This window comes from Petromyzon marinus, chromosome 8 (genome assembly GCF_048934315.1).
Source record: "Petromyzon marinus isolate PM22_M1 ecotype Great Lakes invasive population chromosome 8, UKy_Petmar_22M1.pri1.0, whole genome shotgun sequence".
Taxonomy (NCBI): domain Eukaryota; kingdom Metazoa; phylum Chordata; class Hyperoartia; order Petromyzontiformes; family Petromyzontidae; genus Petromyzon; species Petromyzon marinus.
Window position 1 is genome coordinate 5,523,044 of NC_133674.1, and position 17,243 is coordinate 5,540,286.

General features: G+C 50.2%; 1 protein-coding gene across 3 annotated transcripts in view; it reads right to left on the reverse strand.

Moving 5' to 3' along the window:
• Window positions 1-17,243, reverse strand: part of LOC116940161 (A disintegrin and metalloproteinase with thrombospondin motifs 3-like) — an 87,054-nt gene that overhangs the window by 27,894 nt on the left and 41,917 nt on the right. For all 3 annotated transcript variants that reach the window (XR_012941243.1, XM_076065553.1, XM_076065552.1), the window contains exons 6-11: window positions 8,605-8,688; window positions 6,638-6,794; window positions 4,709-4,814; window positions 2,887-3,030; window positions 1,300-1,432; window positions 417-530 (exon numbers count right to left, since the gene is read on the reverse strand). Coding sequence is in view for 2 of the 3 variants with exons in the window: in XM_076065553.1 (XP_075921668.1) it covers window positions 417-530; window positions 1,300-1,432; window positions 2,887-3,030; window positions 4,709-4,814; window positions 6,638-6,794; window positions 8,605-8,688 (738 nt within the window). In the remaining variant the exon portion in view is untranslated. The remainder of the gene's footprint in view (window positions 1-416; window positions 531-1,299; window positions 1,433-2,886; window positions 3,031-4,708; window positions 4,815-6,637; window positions 6,795-8,604; window positions 8,689-17,243) is intronic.

The window sequence follows — 17,243 nt, forward strand, 5'->3', positions numbered from 1 at the left end:
AACTAAGAGTAAAACAATCCTACACGGACGGATAAAACTAAGAGAAATACATATTTTCAGGCCAGCCTTAAAAACCTCGACTGACCGAGCGTGCTCAACGAACTGGGGGCAAGACATTCCACAAACGAGGTGCCTGACCACTGAATGTTCTATCATCGCCCATTGAAAGCATATTTGTCCTTGGTACACTCAGGTGCCCGGATTTGGTGGATCAAAGTTGCCGGACCGAGCTGATTGGCCCGGCGAGAGAAACAACATCGCTGACAGCATGCCGAAACAGCACGCGGCACGACCCGAAACTAAGCTTACACATGGCGCGTCCGCGGAAACCCTTCGTCGCGCGCTTTAAAAATAAAGACGAGAGTGCGGGGGGAGGGAAGGGGAGGGGGGAGGGGGGGGGGCACACGAGCGGGCACCTTGCTGGGCCCGCACTCGGTCCCGTCCAGCGGAGGGCCCTTCTTCGTCTTGCAGAAGTAGGGGTTGTCGGGATGGCTGCACCACAGCTGCTTGCACGGGTCGAACGTGCGGAACTGCCACGGACACAAAACAAGGGCACGGCGATCGGTAACGATGACGGTCATCATTTTGTGATGTCAATGCAGACGATCGCAACGCCGCCGCCATGAGAATGGGGGCTCTCCCCGGGGTCTCGCGGACGTCTGTGGCCAATGTGGAAGACGGGAGGTCAAAATACTTTCTAAACGGGGCTCTCCCTCTCTCCAGCTCAAGTGGGAAGCCCTATCCGCCGGTGGTTGCGTGAGCGAGCGACCGCTAGGCCCTGCATTTTCACCATCACCTTTCGCCCACAAGGATTTGTGAAAGTCCCAAACGCCATCGGGCTACGATATGGCCAGGTGGCAGTAATAACAGTGAATTATTGGAGTAATCTCATCTCTGTGGAGCTTTGAGTGCCATCCCCTTGAATGTGTGCGCCTTTATTAAGGCAATCTTACTCGGACACTCATTAATGGCAACGGCACAAACATTCCAATTCGCCCAGTGAAGTTTTCCTGCATAAATAAATGGCATTATTATTTTAAAATATGTATTCACGGTGGAAATAAAACTGGGGGGGAAAAATGTAATTGAATGTAATTAACTCGAAGACGATGAAAATTAAATACTGCATTAAAACCTGCAGGATTATTTCCGAATTGCGCGGGCATCGATTGGAGGCCTTCATCGGCGTTTCTGATGGAAAAGGCGGCGGCCCTGCGGTCACCGGGCGGGGTGGCCAATCGACTGAACCGCGGTGTTTGTGAGCAGCGGCGGGCCTGCGGGGGGCCAACGGTCACGTACGGCATTGCACGTCTTGTATCCGACGCCGAAGTCAAAGCGGCACTGCTCGTCCATGGAGTAGTTGATGCCGGGCAACTCGGGCAGCTTGGGCCAGCCGTGGTCGAACGGATCGTCCAGCAGACAGTCGTACGAGCTGCGTGCGTGCGTGCGTGTGGGAACACGACGGGGAGGACAACAACGTGAGCCGTCTTCGTCTTCGATCGTATTAAACAAATGCAAAGATCCACGCGATAAACACATCGTTGACCTGCATATAGGACGCAGGGCGGTCTGAACGCCGAATCTTAACAGATGTGGCAGTAGGAATTAATGTGTGCGGGATTGCGCAGGTAACATTAGCTTTATAACCCTTGGCCATATACAGTACTATTATTTAAAGGCCAAAATATGCTCAGCAGCTACTACTGTATGAGCGGAATAAAAAAATCATGCGGTCAACTTTTTTTCTTCCTCGTTTTTAATGCACAAACCATTTGCACATGGAACGTTTTTGTTTTGTATTTGGTGGTTCAATAATAACTTGCACATTTACAGAAATCGTTCCTAAATGTGCTTTGCATGCCTGCCCGGCGCACAATTAAATTTTCTCTCGTGTTGTCCCAGAATTCGTGCCTCTGTGCCCTGCCAGCTCTTTGAAGCCCTGCCACTGAAATCCACAGTCCCTAATGGCACAATTAAGCCAGTGTGCAAAATAACGAGCGATTGGTATTGCCATCGCATTTGCGTTTCACAACACCACCATTGTGCACAGACTCGAAGGGTAACGCCGCATTTCCAGTGTATAGAGGCAGCCCGGTTTGACGTGACCACGGTATATATGCTCGGGAAAGTAATTCAGACAGACTCGCATACATACATCCATACTTGCACACATACACACCTGTACTAAAAAAAAACGTCTTGCATACTGCGTTTCAGTCTGCGCGCAGTAATTGATTCTCAAACACAAATCGTATGTGTATGTTTGTATGTATGTAAGTAGCCAACCATGCTAACCGGAGGTGCGGGATCATCAACTAATCGCATGTCATACCAAGATCTATCCACTGCTGGATGAAGGCCACCCCAAAGCCATTGCCCATCTCTCACCGTCTCGCGATACAACCATCTAGCTCCTGCACGTGAGCTCATTTCATTGCTCCATCTCCGCGGTGAATGGAGTCTCGGGCGCCTTCCCTCCTTTAGCTGCCACTCAGTTGTCAGTGTCCACTGGCCATCATCACTCCTCGTCATGACGTGTCCTCGCCAATCTCACCTCCAGTCAAAATTATGGTGTCTCCAACTTCGTGTATGTCCCCTAATCCACGTGTAATATGTGACCATACATCACCACGCTGCTCAGCGTGGGCTGCGTCACACCCTCCACAATAGCGCCATCGACGCCGCGTGCCTGCCAGCGTTACGTCCGTACACGCGCGCGCGCACGCACACGCCCTCACGTACACCTGCCTACCGCACATGGCGTTCCGTTCTGCACGACCCATTCGCTCCTCGAGCAGAAACAATCAGCTCATCGCAAAACCACCACTATACGAGCCCCGGCGTGCATTCCTGTGGCATCACTCGAAGTTCCGCGGCGAGACTTACTGAATGTATCTGGCGAGCTCTTGGCGGCTGCACCGGGACCAATGGTAGCGGTGGAACGCGGCGCGCACCAGAGGCGCCATGATGCTGCCCATGCTTGTCTCGTCCCCACAGCGGTTTCCCTGCCCGTCGTGCTCCATGCCCAGGCTGCGCCAGTGGTGGTGGTGGTGTTGGCGATGTTGGATTGGTGGTGGTAGTGGTGGTGGTGGTGGCAGCAGTGGCGGTGTTGTCGGTCATCGTGGCGGTGGATATGTTGGTGGTGATTGGCGTGGTGGATGTGGTGATTGTTGGGGTAGCGTTGGGTCAATAGTCGTGGTGGTGGTGTTGGGTGGTAGTGGTTGTATTGGAACGTTGGCAGTTGTGGTGGTGAGTCAATAGTAGTCGTGGTTGTGTTGGGTTGTTGGTGGTGGCAGTGATGGCGGTGGTGGTGGCGGTTGGGGGAAGAGGAGACGTGATTTTAGAGCTGAGGTTTTAACCCTTGATCCAAGGTACATGAACGGCTATCAATATCTTGTTCGCATGAGATTTAACTTGATCATAAACAGAAGATTATTTCAATTGAGGGAAATGAGGTGACGGAACACAAAGCGCTGATAAAGATTCCCTGCGACTGAAAACAATTGCGTGCAATTGAGGAAATCGGCTTTTCTCCCCAAATCTTTTGCGCAGACAATTGAGTTTGATTCAAAGTGCTTGTATCAACTGTGCAGCTCCCTCACGGAACAAATACCGGTTTGCAGGTTGTTTTTCTAAAACAAATAGATAACTTTTTTTAGACTGAGAACCCCTTCATACAAATCGCATTTCTCACGTAATCTGGCTACGCTGCACAATTCATGCTTTAAACCTGACCCGGAGATCTTCAAAGCTCCGTTAATGACACTACATAACAAAAAGCCACCGGCACCTGACGGCAAGCAATGCTTCAGGTACAGACGAACACTCGTGCTCATCGTAGGAGATTGCACCGGGGCTAAACTCTCGTCTAAAGCGTGGCACTTCAAGACATTCAAGATTTAAAGCTGTTCCAAAATCAAATGCTTCTGTGGGAATATATGCTGAGATGTGGTACGGAGAGCGTCAATGGGCTGTGGCATTATTCACCTTTATGTCCCGGCATGTCTCACGCCAGTGGATTGCCGCAGCTAAAACCGCCACCGCGTGCTGGGACTGTATCACAGCTTGGCTCAACACGGCACTTATTGCACCATTCACTCTCTTTGAGGGGTGGTTGAACACGCCGCAGCTCGATTGGCACGTTATTTGACAGTGCCTTAAACCAACTGAACAAAATCCGCAAGTACAACCGACTCATAAAAACAGCGCGAAGTGTTTTCGGCGTGGTGAGGCGGCCCAGTGATATTGCGTTCATCGCTTTCTGCAGAGGTTCGTCGTTCAAACACGGTGGGCCGCCCTGGTTATTACTGTGGCTGTATTAACCACACTGTCACACTCCGTCCGCTTCGCAGTGAACGCTAAGGAATCCCATGATGTCATTAAAAACGAGTAGGCCATTATATGCTGGCATCACGGTCCAAATTTGAAAAATGACCCTTAAATTGGTCAACTGGGACTACGCATAGCAACATCGCGCCCTACTGGCTGACGATGTCCATCTGTGAATCATAGCGCTTTCGTGATAGCTGCACGCTAAACCGCGCAACAATGCCAAGTACAATCGTCAATTGTTATTTTGCAACTCGTGCACGCCACGTTGACGTGCCCAAAGCCGGGGCGATAACGGGTGGAAACGAAAGGAGCGAGGTGAGAGGCGGGGTGGCGGCGGGCGCCAAGGGAGGGCGCTCGTCGTGGGGCGGACACTCACACGTGGCCCGTCTCGTGGGCCAGCACGAAGGCGGACGAGAAGCCGTCCTCGTGGTTCAGGGTGCAGCTCCGTAGCGGGTGGCACATGCCCGTCACGGGCGCGTAGCCTGCACGGAGCACAGCGACCACCCGGCGACATGAGCCGGGATCGGTGGGAACGCGGTGGCGAGATGTTGCCTGCAAGAGGTCGTGGGTTTGATCGCGACCCTGACGCCCTGCTGTACATTGGGAGTTTGCTTGTCTCTCTCTCCCCATGGTTGCATAGGGTTTTTCTCTGGGTCCTCCGCGTTTTCCCTCCACATTTAGGATCAATGTGCGTTTAGAGTATTTGGCTGTTATAAATTTCCACGTAAGCCACTTTGTTGAGCTATCATTTGTGGCCAGGTCGCTTCTGCAAAAAGAGCTATATAACTCAGTGGCCCTTACCTGGTAAAAAAAAAAAAGTTTAGTTTTTAGCGAGTGCGTGCGCGAGTGTGTGAATGCATGTGTGCGTGAGTGCATGCGTGCATGCGTGAGTGCGCGCTGCAAGTATGCCGCTGAAATCACTTTTTGCCTGAACCACCAACTAATCGGCTCTCTACAAATGAGACCGTTTTGTAAATAAATAAGCAATCGCCTGGGTGGTCTTCCTAGTGAGGGTCCAAAAATGTCCGGCCTAATTCCATAAATGCCATGAAGTGCTCCAGGATAATAATTTTCTGCAATGGATTCATTTTCCTTCTAATGTGGGGTAAATTGCTAATGTGCATGCTCTTATACAAGCATGCGCGTGTACATGCGTGTGTGTGTGTATGCGTGTGAATGTGGGGCGTGGTAGTGTAGCGGTTAGCGCGCTGCGGTGCAAACTCAGCGACGGCGGCGGCGGTTAGACATCAGCACTGCGGAGCGCGAGCCCCCGCAACGATCACGTCCGAGCAGTTCGCGGCTCGTTCTCGCAGAGGTTTTCGCGGTTTTAATCCAAGCGGCCGCCCCGGTTATCACCGCGGTGCCGTCTGCGCATCAACCGTGAATAAAAATACAGCGCTAGGCGCCGCCTGGTTCGCAGCGGACGTCAAGGACGCCGTGGCGTCGTTCAGCAAGAGGAGGCCATTGTGTACCCGGGGGCCTCGTGGTGAACGTTTGATAAATTTGTAGAGAGAAAAATGAGACAATTGGGATTGCACGCGGCAATCCTTGCCCCCTGCTGCGTGACGTGCGGGAGCCTTGAGCCGTGAATATTTGTGCGCGTGCATCACGTGCACTGCCATACATTTACACTTTACAATTTACTGCACACGAGGAGTTTTAAGGTTACGCGGGCGCGCGTGTAACTCCCGCGATGATATTCTGCACGGCCATTTGTTCAGTTGGTAACAAGACGAAACATTCATTTACATTTTGACTTTTTTTTTTTACAACTGGCCTTTCGACCGATTTTGACGTAAATTTTCCCAAAAAACTTTCCGAGCAACCCAGGATGGCAAGCCATCACCTGTCTGATCCGTCACACTGGCCCAGCAGCGTGCCTGTGTGAGTGCGTGCGTGCATGTGTGTGCGTGTCTGCGTGTGGGGAGCGGTGGTGTAGCGGTTGGCGCGCTGAGCTACGAACCTGGCCATACGGGTTCGATTCCCGCTCACGGCCAACACCGGCGACGATTATCTGAACCGGTCCCGGGTCTCCACTAGGTCGACTCAGCCTACTCAAATGAGCGCCCGGTGCGGTGCGTTAGCATCGCCATTGGGGGAGACAAAGGCGGCTTTGGCGTGGCGCTGCCCACACCACCCTCTCGCGCGCCAATGCCGGCCCATCCTTTACGCTTGCCCTGTAACTGTCCTTGCCCCTCAGGTGTTCTGCACGCGGGCGCTGCGCGGGGGAAAGTAGCGAGCGCCCGCCGGGTCACAGCCCCCCGCCCCTCCCGCCCCGGTGCGCCGCGTCGCCCGCCGAGCACACCCTGCATGCCGGCCGGCCCAAAGTCCTGTCGCGTGAGGAAGACGACGTGGTCGTGGTGCTCGGGGTGGCCGGGGTCGCTGCGCTGCTGCGTGTGGGCCCAGCGGCACACCTGCTCGAGGCTGCGCGACGGGTTCCCCCGCTCGATCAGACCGATGGACTGCATGCATCGGAGACGAAAACAAGGATTCCGCCCCCGCGTCGTCATAACAAGACTGTTGGGGCGAGTTGCTGCTCACGAGCGGTGCCTATGAAGGGCCGGCACGGCACACGAGGGAGCAGGTGGCCGGCACTACATGCCCGATGGCCTTTGTCTCACCCAGAGCCGATGCTGAGACACCGCACCGGGTACTCACTGGAGGCTGAGGCGACCTAGGGGAGGCCCAGGATCGATTCACACATACAGCACTGGTGTTGGCCGTGAGCGGGAATCAAACTCGGGCGGCCGGGTTCGGAATGCAGTGTGCTAACCACACGCTGACCGGCTTCGCACACGGATCCAGCATTTGTCTAAGCAAGCAAACTCTGGCCTGGTATCCACCTTCTGGATCTCCTCAGATTGTTAAATAAGATGCTGCTGGATTGACATTTTATTGGCACGAGCACTCCATGTAATCTATGTGAGTCCATTCAATGCATGAAGCGATGTAAAATATATTGTTTTATTTACATGTGAAAACTCATAACTGCTTATATGTGCTTTTAGCCATGGCAATGAATGAGAAGTTTGGGTGCTTTATAATTGACACATAGAACGACTCGGCACTCGATTAGGACCAAACAAAGCAACATCGCCTCCTTCCTGCGACAGGACCCTCCTGAATAAGAGTCCTGACTCAGTAAGGCTTAACTGGGTAAAATAAGCGTAATATAAATAATAAAAGATAACACCTTCAAAGATGATACCATCACCTTAAGTGGCCTCGGCGAGTGTGAGATGACGTTCGTGTGTGTGACATCTACGGTTTGTGTGAGCGCGGTGGAGCTCCCCTGTTATTCAGCACTTTTGGAAGCCAGAATTGGTGGCTCACACACACACACACGATAAAACTACTGAGCTGGATCGTGGCCAGGGGGATGGCCATACTGTCAATAGATGATTGAATCCATCTGTGCAGAGATATGAGCGATATCCCCCTCATATGGGTGGAGAAGGGGGGGGGGGTTCTCCAGGTTTTTCATTTTGCTCCCACATGCAAAACACTTACGCGTGGAGCTAGCGAATCACCCCAACACAGGACCCTCCTGAAAGAGAGTCTTGGGAATCAGTGAGGCTTCTGTGGATAATGAAGGAGAAAAAAACCCCCCACGGCATTATCGTTAATATTCAAATACAGTTGGGGCAATTTGAATCGCACCAGTGCACTGGAGGGGGGAGGAAACAGTGCGGCTGCTGTGGGATTAGAAAATTGTCCGCTGCCTGTGTGGCCATTATAAGTAAGAGGAGAGCGGAGTATGGCATTTTATTTGGACTGACATGCCGTAATGGGCCACGCGGGTCACGGCGAATTTTCGAGTGCTGCAACACTCCAATCAGCGTGCAGGGTGGTGCGTTGCCCTCAGATTCAAACTGCCTTGAGTGCGGAAACATCTTTGTAATGCTGCTCACATGGAATCCAAATTGTGTAAACGCTGCACCGGCAGTTATATTTGGTTTCACTCTCCCGACCACTCTTAACTTAAAAATTAAGTTTACGTAACAGGCCAGTTGGCATGGTAAAACGCGCATGGGGTATTTACACTGGAGGCAGAAGACTCGGTGATCTACGTAAATAACAACGGATTTGCCTTGCAGTAATTGGCCACTGCTTTTACAAGCGACTTGGCCTCAAAGCCATCAGGTTGGTGGTGGTGGTGGTGGTGATGGCGGCGGTGGTTGTGGTTTGATGATTTCACAATCCTGCCCGTACTCCCCTCGTGTTGCACCCCGTCCCCAGCGTGTCCCAGCGATGGGAGAGTCCCTCACGCACCTGTCTGTATCCGAGCAGGATGAGCCTCACGAGGACCACGTTGATCTGAACGCCAAGGGACTCGTCGTGGTAAATCTCATCCACCTGCAGGGACAGGACAAAGATAACGATTCCCCCGTATAGCCTTAAACGGACTGTAAGGGCAAGTGCTGTCAGTGAGTATCTATGAAGGCCTGGCGTGGCACACGAGGGGGTCGATGGCCAACACCACGCTCAGCCACCATTGTCTCTCCAGTGCTGATATTTTCCCTGCTGCACCAAGTATTCGTTTAAGGATGAGTCGACGTAGGGGAAGCTGAGGACCGCTTCAAATAATCACCACTCAGGTCGCTGGGTTCGTAGCGCAGTGCGTTAACCACTGCCCCCCCCCCCCCCCCCCAACAGGGACACACATTTAAACATCAGTACATACGTGCGTACGAGATTGTCCCCTCACGCTCCCACCTTCCTCTCTTCCAAAAGCCAAGACCAAGACTTATTAATGTATGGAATTGTATCACTCCACTGCTGGATGAATGTCTCTCCACAACAATGTCAGTCATGGAGGTTGATTGACCATTCTTCACCAGGCTGGTGAGTATAGCTTGGCGTAGGGGCTGTCCAGCACCGCTTGCTAACTGCTTGTCAGCCATGGCTACGAATCAAACTCAGGGAGACCAGGTTTATAGCGTAGTGTGATAACCACTGCACCACCGCTCCACCCCAAGCACTCAGTACCTCCTTGATAAAAAAAAAACTCAACAACTATACACTTATGCACGAAGGCTGCGTGGTAAACCAGCATACTTACTACAAAATTAAACACCGACATAGTATGTAACATTTCAAATAATACGTTTAGTTGTAAAGCATGAAACAAGCTTCAAACAGTTTAACATATAATCTTGATTTGAAGCTTTCGTGACTGCAAGAATCCATACTCTTTGGTTCTTTCGGTAAAGTCACGTGGGCATAAAAAAAACAATAGATTCCGACGTTTCGATCGCAACACAAGCAATCGTCTTCAGGTGAAAAAGAGTGGGAAATCTGCTGAGGCAGGCTGTTTATAAAGGTTTAGAGATGGGCGGGGCAGCTAATGTTAAATATAAGCTCGGCTCTTGCCGAGTTTATATTTACATTTACAAGCAAATTTCCGGACCATAGCCGAACTCAGCCCTCGCTGCGCTTACATTTAATATGAGCTGCCCCGCCCATCTCTAAACCTTTATAAACAGCCCCTCTGTTTCACCTGAAGACGATTGCTTGTGTTGCGATCGAAACGTAGTGATCTATTGTTTTTTATACCTACGTGACTTTACCGAAAGAACCAAAGAGTATAGTTTAACACATAGGCTTTCGCGACCAATATCATCCATAATATAGGTTTTTTTTGGGTTAGATCACGTAAAAATATAAATGTGTCATTAAACCCGCCACCACCTGACACAACCGATTAGTTGGAGAGCAAATCCACGGCATTTACAATCTGAGTACTCAGATTGTAAATGTTGTGGGGATTTTATCTCCAACACACTGGCGTGCTGTACTAGAAACGAATTGGCACGTTCTGTTTACGTGATAAAGTCTAAAAAAAATTGCCATGAAAGGAATGGCCATCACGATCCAGCGTGCTTTCTACCCTGCATTGATCTTCAGAGAACAGAGACTGAGATTAGAGACTTCTTCTTATCTCCACGCCTCACGCCGCATTTCCTCTTGCAAAATAAAATGCGATGCTTGCAAAAGACGTGCCCTTTAAATTGATACAGCGTAAAACTATGAATGAAAATTTAGTTTGTGACACGGTACTCCTTTCAAGTAAAACATTGGCACAAATTGTAGAAACAGCAAAGCCGCACAGGACGCTGTTGTCATGGGAAACGTTGAAAACAATGCCATTCAACAACATCAAACATCCGGCAAAAGAACCACAAAGTACAAGTAACAAAAACTCAAACTCATTCATCAACAAGACTGCCCAAAACTAAATACACAATAACAGGTGACGTCTTAGGGCATGGCCCATCATCATCATCATTATAGCAGAGAGCTGTTGAGTGTTTGGTATTTGTGGAGCATCACAAAAAAAAAAACCTAAATTGTTCCAAGTACAAGCGGGGTCTATTTTGATTTAACCTCGATTGCTTTCCAGGCACCGTATCGCACGCCCGGTTCCGCTTTGCGATTTGACGGCGAGGAGATCCGCCCCCCCACCCCCGCCGCCGCCGCCGCCACACCCCCGAAAACTCCTCCAAAAGAAATGACGCGCAAGCGAGCAGCCGCAGAATTGCGCTCGCGGGGACAGCCGCGATCCCCTCCCCCCGTGACGCAACGGCTGCCCGAGGCGCCGCGGGTCGTGCACGGCATCTGGGCGCATCAACCACCCGCCTCCCCGTCACCCTGCAGGGCTACACGCGTGCGTCAATAACATTGCGGGGCCTGAGACGGAAAAGTAAATAAATAAAATAGATGACAAAGGCGACGTTTCGGGCAACGGCCCTTCTTCGAAGCACGACGCCCGGAACGTCGCCCCCGTCATTTGTTTTTTCCCTTTAAAGGCCAAAGTGTTGTTGAGGAACGTGCTGAATTTTTGTTGCTGATGTTTTTTGCTTAGTGCACCGCTGCCAATGCAGCAGCGCCCCCAGATCATTTTCTCTTCATACCGCATTATCAAAATGTCCTCTGCTCTACCGCATTAGAATTCGCATCCACTCTCCCTTGGCCGGATTTGCAATGTCTAGGAATCTAGCAAATTTAACTGAATTTGTGAAAAGATTGAGTATTATACCAATGACCATCTTCACAGTTTGCACAAAGATCCGAATCATTAATATGGTAATAATGACTAAACCCTGCTTTGCTGCAGTCTTGGCTTAAGCCTCCACAATTCAGATGCTCGGCCATGCATGCAAAGAATGCCCGCGGCTAATCCGAGCGCCCGTTAGCACCCAGACCACCAGACCTCGCTGACAGTGCCATCAATTACAATTACAAACCCTCCACGCGGTGCTGGGACCCACCGCTGCATCGGAGGCCAGGCCCGGCAGCAATAGACGCTCGCAAACCGTTGCGCGCGTGCGCGTGGCCCACGCCGCCGTCGATTGCAATCGCGTGCAACTACCGTCGGCGGACGCGGGCAACCGGCATCGAGAGGCTGCCGCGCGTCTGCCGTTCTCTCTAAAGGGCATCGCGTGGTTTTTATCGGTCGCAGGAGCGTGAGCTTTGTAGACATGCCCCCAGCCTGTCCCATGTGCGCCGACACTCAATCACTTCATCCCCCTGGGTCTGCGCATCGGGGTCACATACTTGTGTTTTCTCAAGGCGGCTGACTTCTGAACTAGGTCAGAGGATGGTATTTACAAGGTCAATTACAAAAACAAACCTTTTACACACTCCCTTCACCCTGTAACTCCTCAGAAGCTACTTTGTATTGCAGTTTTATGGAGGCGAGGTGCTACTTTATGAAACAGCCCGATGACACAGAACAAAACTCGGTTGAACGGACCGAGCCGGACGGTTGGCTGCGACTGCGTTCTAAACACGGACCGGTGCGAGCTGTTGCCATTTAAAACTCGGGCCCCCAGTTCCTGGCTAGATGGCCTTATTTAGTAACCCTCAGAGCCCCCGTGTTTGATATATTTAGACGAATTATTGTGCTGTAGACACCGCTAATCAAGCCGAAATGAAATCTCAAACCGGGACCGTTTCCCCCCCCCCCCCCCCCGAGTAAATCACCGTGCTTTGCAGCGGCAGGGATATTGTTAGTCCGCTGAACATCTTGTGGCGTACCTTCCAGCAGCGTGCGCACGTGCAATAGTAATGACATAACTCGGTTGGTTACTATTAATAATGTCGACGTAACATTCTCCGTATTAAACACGGCGTATATATAAGCGGCGGCGACGCGGCCTAGCGGTGGCACCTTGCAGAGGTTCACGTTTCGAATCTGGCGTCCGCCCTGCATATTGCTGCACGTGTTTTGTCAAAAACCTTTACATGTAAAAAAAACATTCTATGTATAAAAATGATCCATGCCACTTGCTTCACAATGGACGTCAGAGAACCGCGTGGCGTCATTCTCAAGAGGAGGCCATCGCGTATCGGCGGCAGGGTCCACAATTTGGCAAATTAGAAAATGATTCAATTGGGCACATACACACTGGAGCAACCGTTGTCCCCTATTGGAAGGCTTAACAATGCCCCCAAGTCACTCTAGCGAATGAGACTGATCCTGGTCTTTTTTAGTTCTCACCTTAAAATAAACTTGAAGCCAGAAAAAAAAACCCCACCTAGTGTCAAATATGTCTTGATAAGTCACCTTATTTACGTGATATACATTTATATATGGAAAATTGTTCCATCTATGGAATTATAATGGTATGCCCAGAGATAATCACTGCATATCGGGGGAAAACACAAACCTCCACAAGCATAATGGAAAACACCGACTTGCTGTATTACCTCTGTCAGGCACCAGTTTTCCCAGACAGTAGATATCGCAAGATTGTGATGTATTCATCTTTGCATTGTCCACAAACCCTTTCCTCAAGTCTCTGAATTACAGGTGCACACACACGCATGCGCTATACAAACACGCACAGCCATTTCTGTCAATTCACTGCTGGATGAGGGCCTCCACACTCCGTAAAGGCCGGGGGGTTAAATGGCCATACCTGACCACACCGGTCAATGCGTGTTGGTGAAGGCGGGGAGCATAGATTTGGGAACATAGAAGTACAGTACAATAATGCATTTTACTGCACTGCCCTCTGTTGCCCACCATCTTACCCCACAGCTCTGCTGTGCATTGTGGTCACCCATTAAACCACTGTCCAGGCTCAAATACCTGCTTAGCTTTCACGACATCTGTTGCATTGCGGGTTATTTGGTCATCGGCTCAGTATACATATATTTCCCTTGATATGGGAGGGACCTTTGCTGTACCATTTACACGGCTGACCTTTATTATTGTACACACAATAGAAAGACTGCCAATTAAATTTATTTAAAAAAATAAACACTGAGCTAATTGCTTATTATGAACTTGCATCAAAATGTGACTGCTTTTCTGCTATGGTGTACGGATGTGACATTTAACGACGAATTTTGCAAGTTAATTTCTCTATAGCAGCAGCCTGGCGGCATTTGACGGAACGGCTCTGCAGGGACGAGTGAATAACGGCTCTTTGTTTAACGCAATACTCCGCAAAGGCTTGCGCAAGTGACACAGCCATTATTACACCACACAGCAGCGTTGATCATGTTTACACGTGTTCCGTTTTGTAAGGAGTATAAAGTGCGAGCGGGAGGGGGGGAGGCCTCCACAAATCATTAACCTGGGATCCCTTTGCAGTTTGAGCTCACAATTACTGGAATAAATACGGGCATTGAGACCTATTTACAAGCAAGCTTTTGTGGCTGTTCTTCCTGCAGCTGTTGTGTAGCCCGCAGCTGTATAACAATAAAGGGCCTCTTGTATCGCCGAGCGCCCTGGATAATAATCGCGCCAACGCTGGCCATTAATGCATTCCCTATAAATGTCCTACAGCTCTTTAGTGCTGACAAAGGTTAAGAAACTAAAATAAGGCCACCACGAACGCTGCAAAATACGACCGTGAACGCTGCGGTCGGGACGCGAGGCCCAGCGGATCACACAACCACGCCGGTTTTCGCGCCCGCGCTGCAAAGCAAGTGTGCGTAACGCAGACGAGAGATGCCTCGCTCCTGCTCCTTTAAGTTCCCACAGAAGCCCCCAGCCACTCCACGCCTCCCCGCCCCTAGCGTGTGCGGAGTGGAAGGTCGGACGTGGCGACAAGACAACGCGCGGCATGGCCCGAAAAACACATCAGACGGATTCGGATGACATTTCCAAGATGGGACCGTCTTCCAGCGGTGCAACAAGCCTACGGTCACAAACGAGAGCTTTGATCCCCGGACACTCGCGATGCTCACCAAACATCAAAAATAGGGGGGTGGGGCGGCAGCGGCAGCGGCGGCGGGGGGGGCTGAGCAATGAGGGCAGACGGTGGAAGGCAAGGGATCAGACCGGCCGCAGGGGGAGGGTGGCGGCACAGGAGCCGTGACGATTGACATACTACAAACGGCGTGGTGTGGTGGCCCACAAAACGCTGACATCACTTGTGCGGTCACCAAAAAAGGCGGTGCGGTCAGTCGAGTGACCGCTTTGAATTTACAGACTCCTCAAACGGCAGCAAAAGCCATCCTCTCGCTAACAGCGCGGCAAAGAAATGCGCTGGAAAGCGCACAATGTCTGGAAATCACCATCCTCCTCCTCCTCCGATCGTCGTCGCTCTCAATCCAGGCTCACGCGGCTTCCTCTTCACAGGCAGATAATACTTCAAAGGGCCCGGGGCAGGCATGCGACCACTCTCCAGTCCATGCAATGGCTAGAGCGAACCCAATGGACGCTGGCATTCCTTATCAGTAGGGCAACAGGTCGTTATGGTGCTGGATGGTTTGGGAGGGGGGGGGGTGAGCAGAGGGAGCGGTAGGGGCGCTGCTAGAGAGGCTGGTAGAGGGGAGCGGGGAGAGGCACGAGAGGTGGGAGAAGTGGGAGGGGGTACAGGGTGCAAGAGCGTTCTTTGTTGGTAGAAACGCCGATCAACACAGCCGAGCGCTCGCTCACAAGAGCGCGATGCCTGGCACCGGGCATCATTCGGGCACTGGGAAGCCCTGGGGGAGACTCTTTACAAGCACCATCTGCACCTCGGGTTTCCCAACAGTTTTTGCAGATTTAAAAACCTGGCAGCTCAATGCGTATTTGTACGTGAAAATAATGACCCCCTTAAACCGCGAGCCAAGGTACAGGTTTACAGGATGAAATTCTGCCTTATATCAATGCACAAATAACCACTGCCTGCTCTGCATCACAATATTTTTACGTCAACAGAGGAAAGTAAACCAATCTTCATAATGTATATTGGGTGATATTGGTTGTCAAAATCTCACAGTGCCAGCCATGTACCCTAACGAGAACACTCAGTGCTCTCAGTGCCAGCTCTCGTGGCGTTTGTAACCTCGTCCAATATTTGCAGTCAAAATCCGTGAGTGACCGATGCCAGTATAATGGTAACCAGGTGCACGAAATACATGACGCACATGTGTGTTTTATTACGGTGTAATCTGGGCAACCAGTTAAGCTGGCAAAAAAAACACTTATATAATTATTCATGCAACGTAATCTCCCTTTGATATATCGTTTGGCGGCAATATTTTAGAATGAAAAAGCACGCTTTTGCACAACTGTGTAGCGCTGCGTAAAATGCAGCCAAGAGTTTCACATCATCATTATCATCATCATTATTATCGTTGCACGCTTACTATCCATGTCATTAAAAGCATCGGCTTTAATTTGACAAGCTTTTGATCTAGCATGCAATTTACGTGAGATTATTTTAAAATTTGGCAATGAAGACAAACAATAGTTGGAGCCTTCATTGCCATCTTAGATTTGTCTTATCGACTGCTCGCTCACACGAGCATCTTATTGAGTCTTCTTTATGAAAAAATAAGTGTCTGAACACCAATTTGCTAAAATTCTGTCTCCAATGACATCAAATGCAGTACTCTTTGGTTCTATTCGGTAAAGTCACGTAAAAAAAACAACAAAAAATAAAAAAAATTCACGACGTTTTGGTCACAACACAAGTGGCCTTCATCAGGTGAAGGGACCAGACTGTCTAAAGGACAGGGCTGGAGTGAACACAGCCAAGCTCAGACCGCGACCTTTAAGCTGTGTGAGAGGAAGCAGAGCGCCTTGACAAAGGAATTAGCATAAAAATTTGCATTTAATTGGCGGATTTAGCATGATGAACGGTGTAGAGGGGGTGAACATGTGCAGACCGGCAAGGGGTGGAGGGGGGAGTTTACATATTGATGGTGTGAAAAGGGAATTTAAGCAGCTGCGAAAGTTTGCGATACCACTACTTGAAAAAATATACTGTACCATTGAAAATTAGTTTAATGTTTGGTTTGATTCAGAACATCTTTCCAATGGTTGCTTAATTTGAAACCATCCTCTCGGTTGAAATTGTGTCTGTGTTTGTAAATCTGAATTGCCTCGTGAACAAATCTCTGATAAAAACCCGTGGGTTTGCAAAGAACCTTGGTATCGGAGAAAATTATATCGTGATCACCCACAGTGTTGTAACAGTGATCAGCTACGGCAGAAGAATTCGTTCTGCCGTGTTTCAAATCTGATTTGTGCTCGCGAATTCGGTCAGAGACATGTCGTTTCGTCTCCCCGATATAGCAGTCACCACAGGTGCAGATCAATTTGTAAACTCCGGGGTACTGTAAGTCAGGAATGACATCCTTCACGGAAGGGATCAGGTCCCGGATTTTGTGTACTGTGTTGAACCGGACCTGGATCTTGTGTTTGTTTAGAATTTTGGAGATCTTTTTAGCAACGCCTGCTATATATGGTAGTGTGATGGTTTTGATCGGAGTATCAAGTGGTTGTTTCTGTATGGAGGGAGAAACAGCTTGGCGGATGGTACGGTCAGAGTATCCATTCCTTTTTAGGGCCAGATGTACATGTTTTAATTCACTGGTCAGGTGGTGTTGGTCCAAAATGCGATGAGCCCTGTGGTATAACGTTTTGATGAGAAAATTATTTTGCGTCGGGTGGTGGTGGGAAT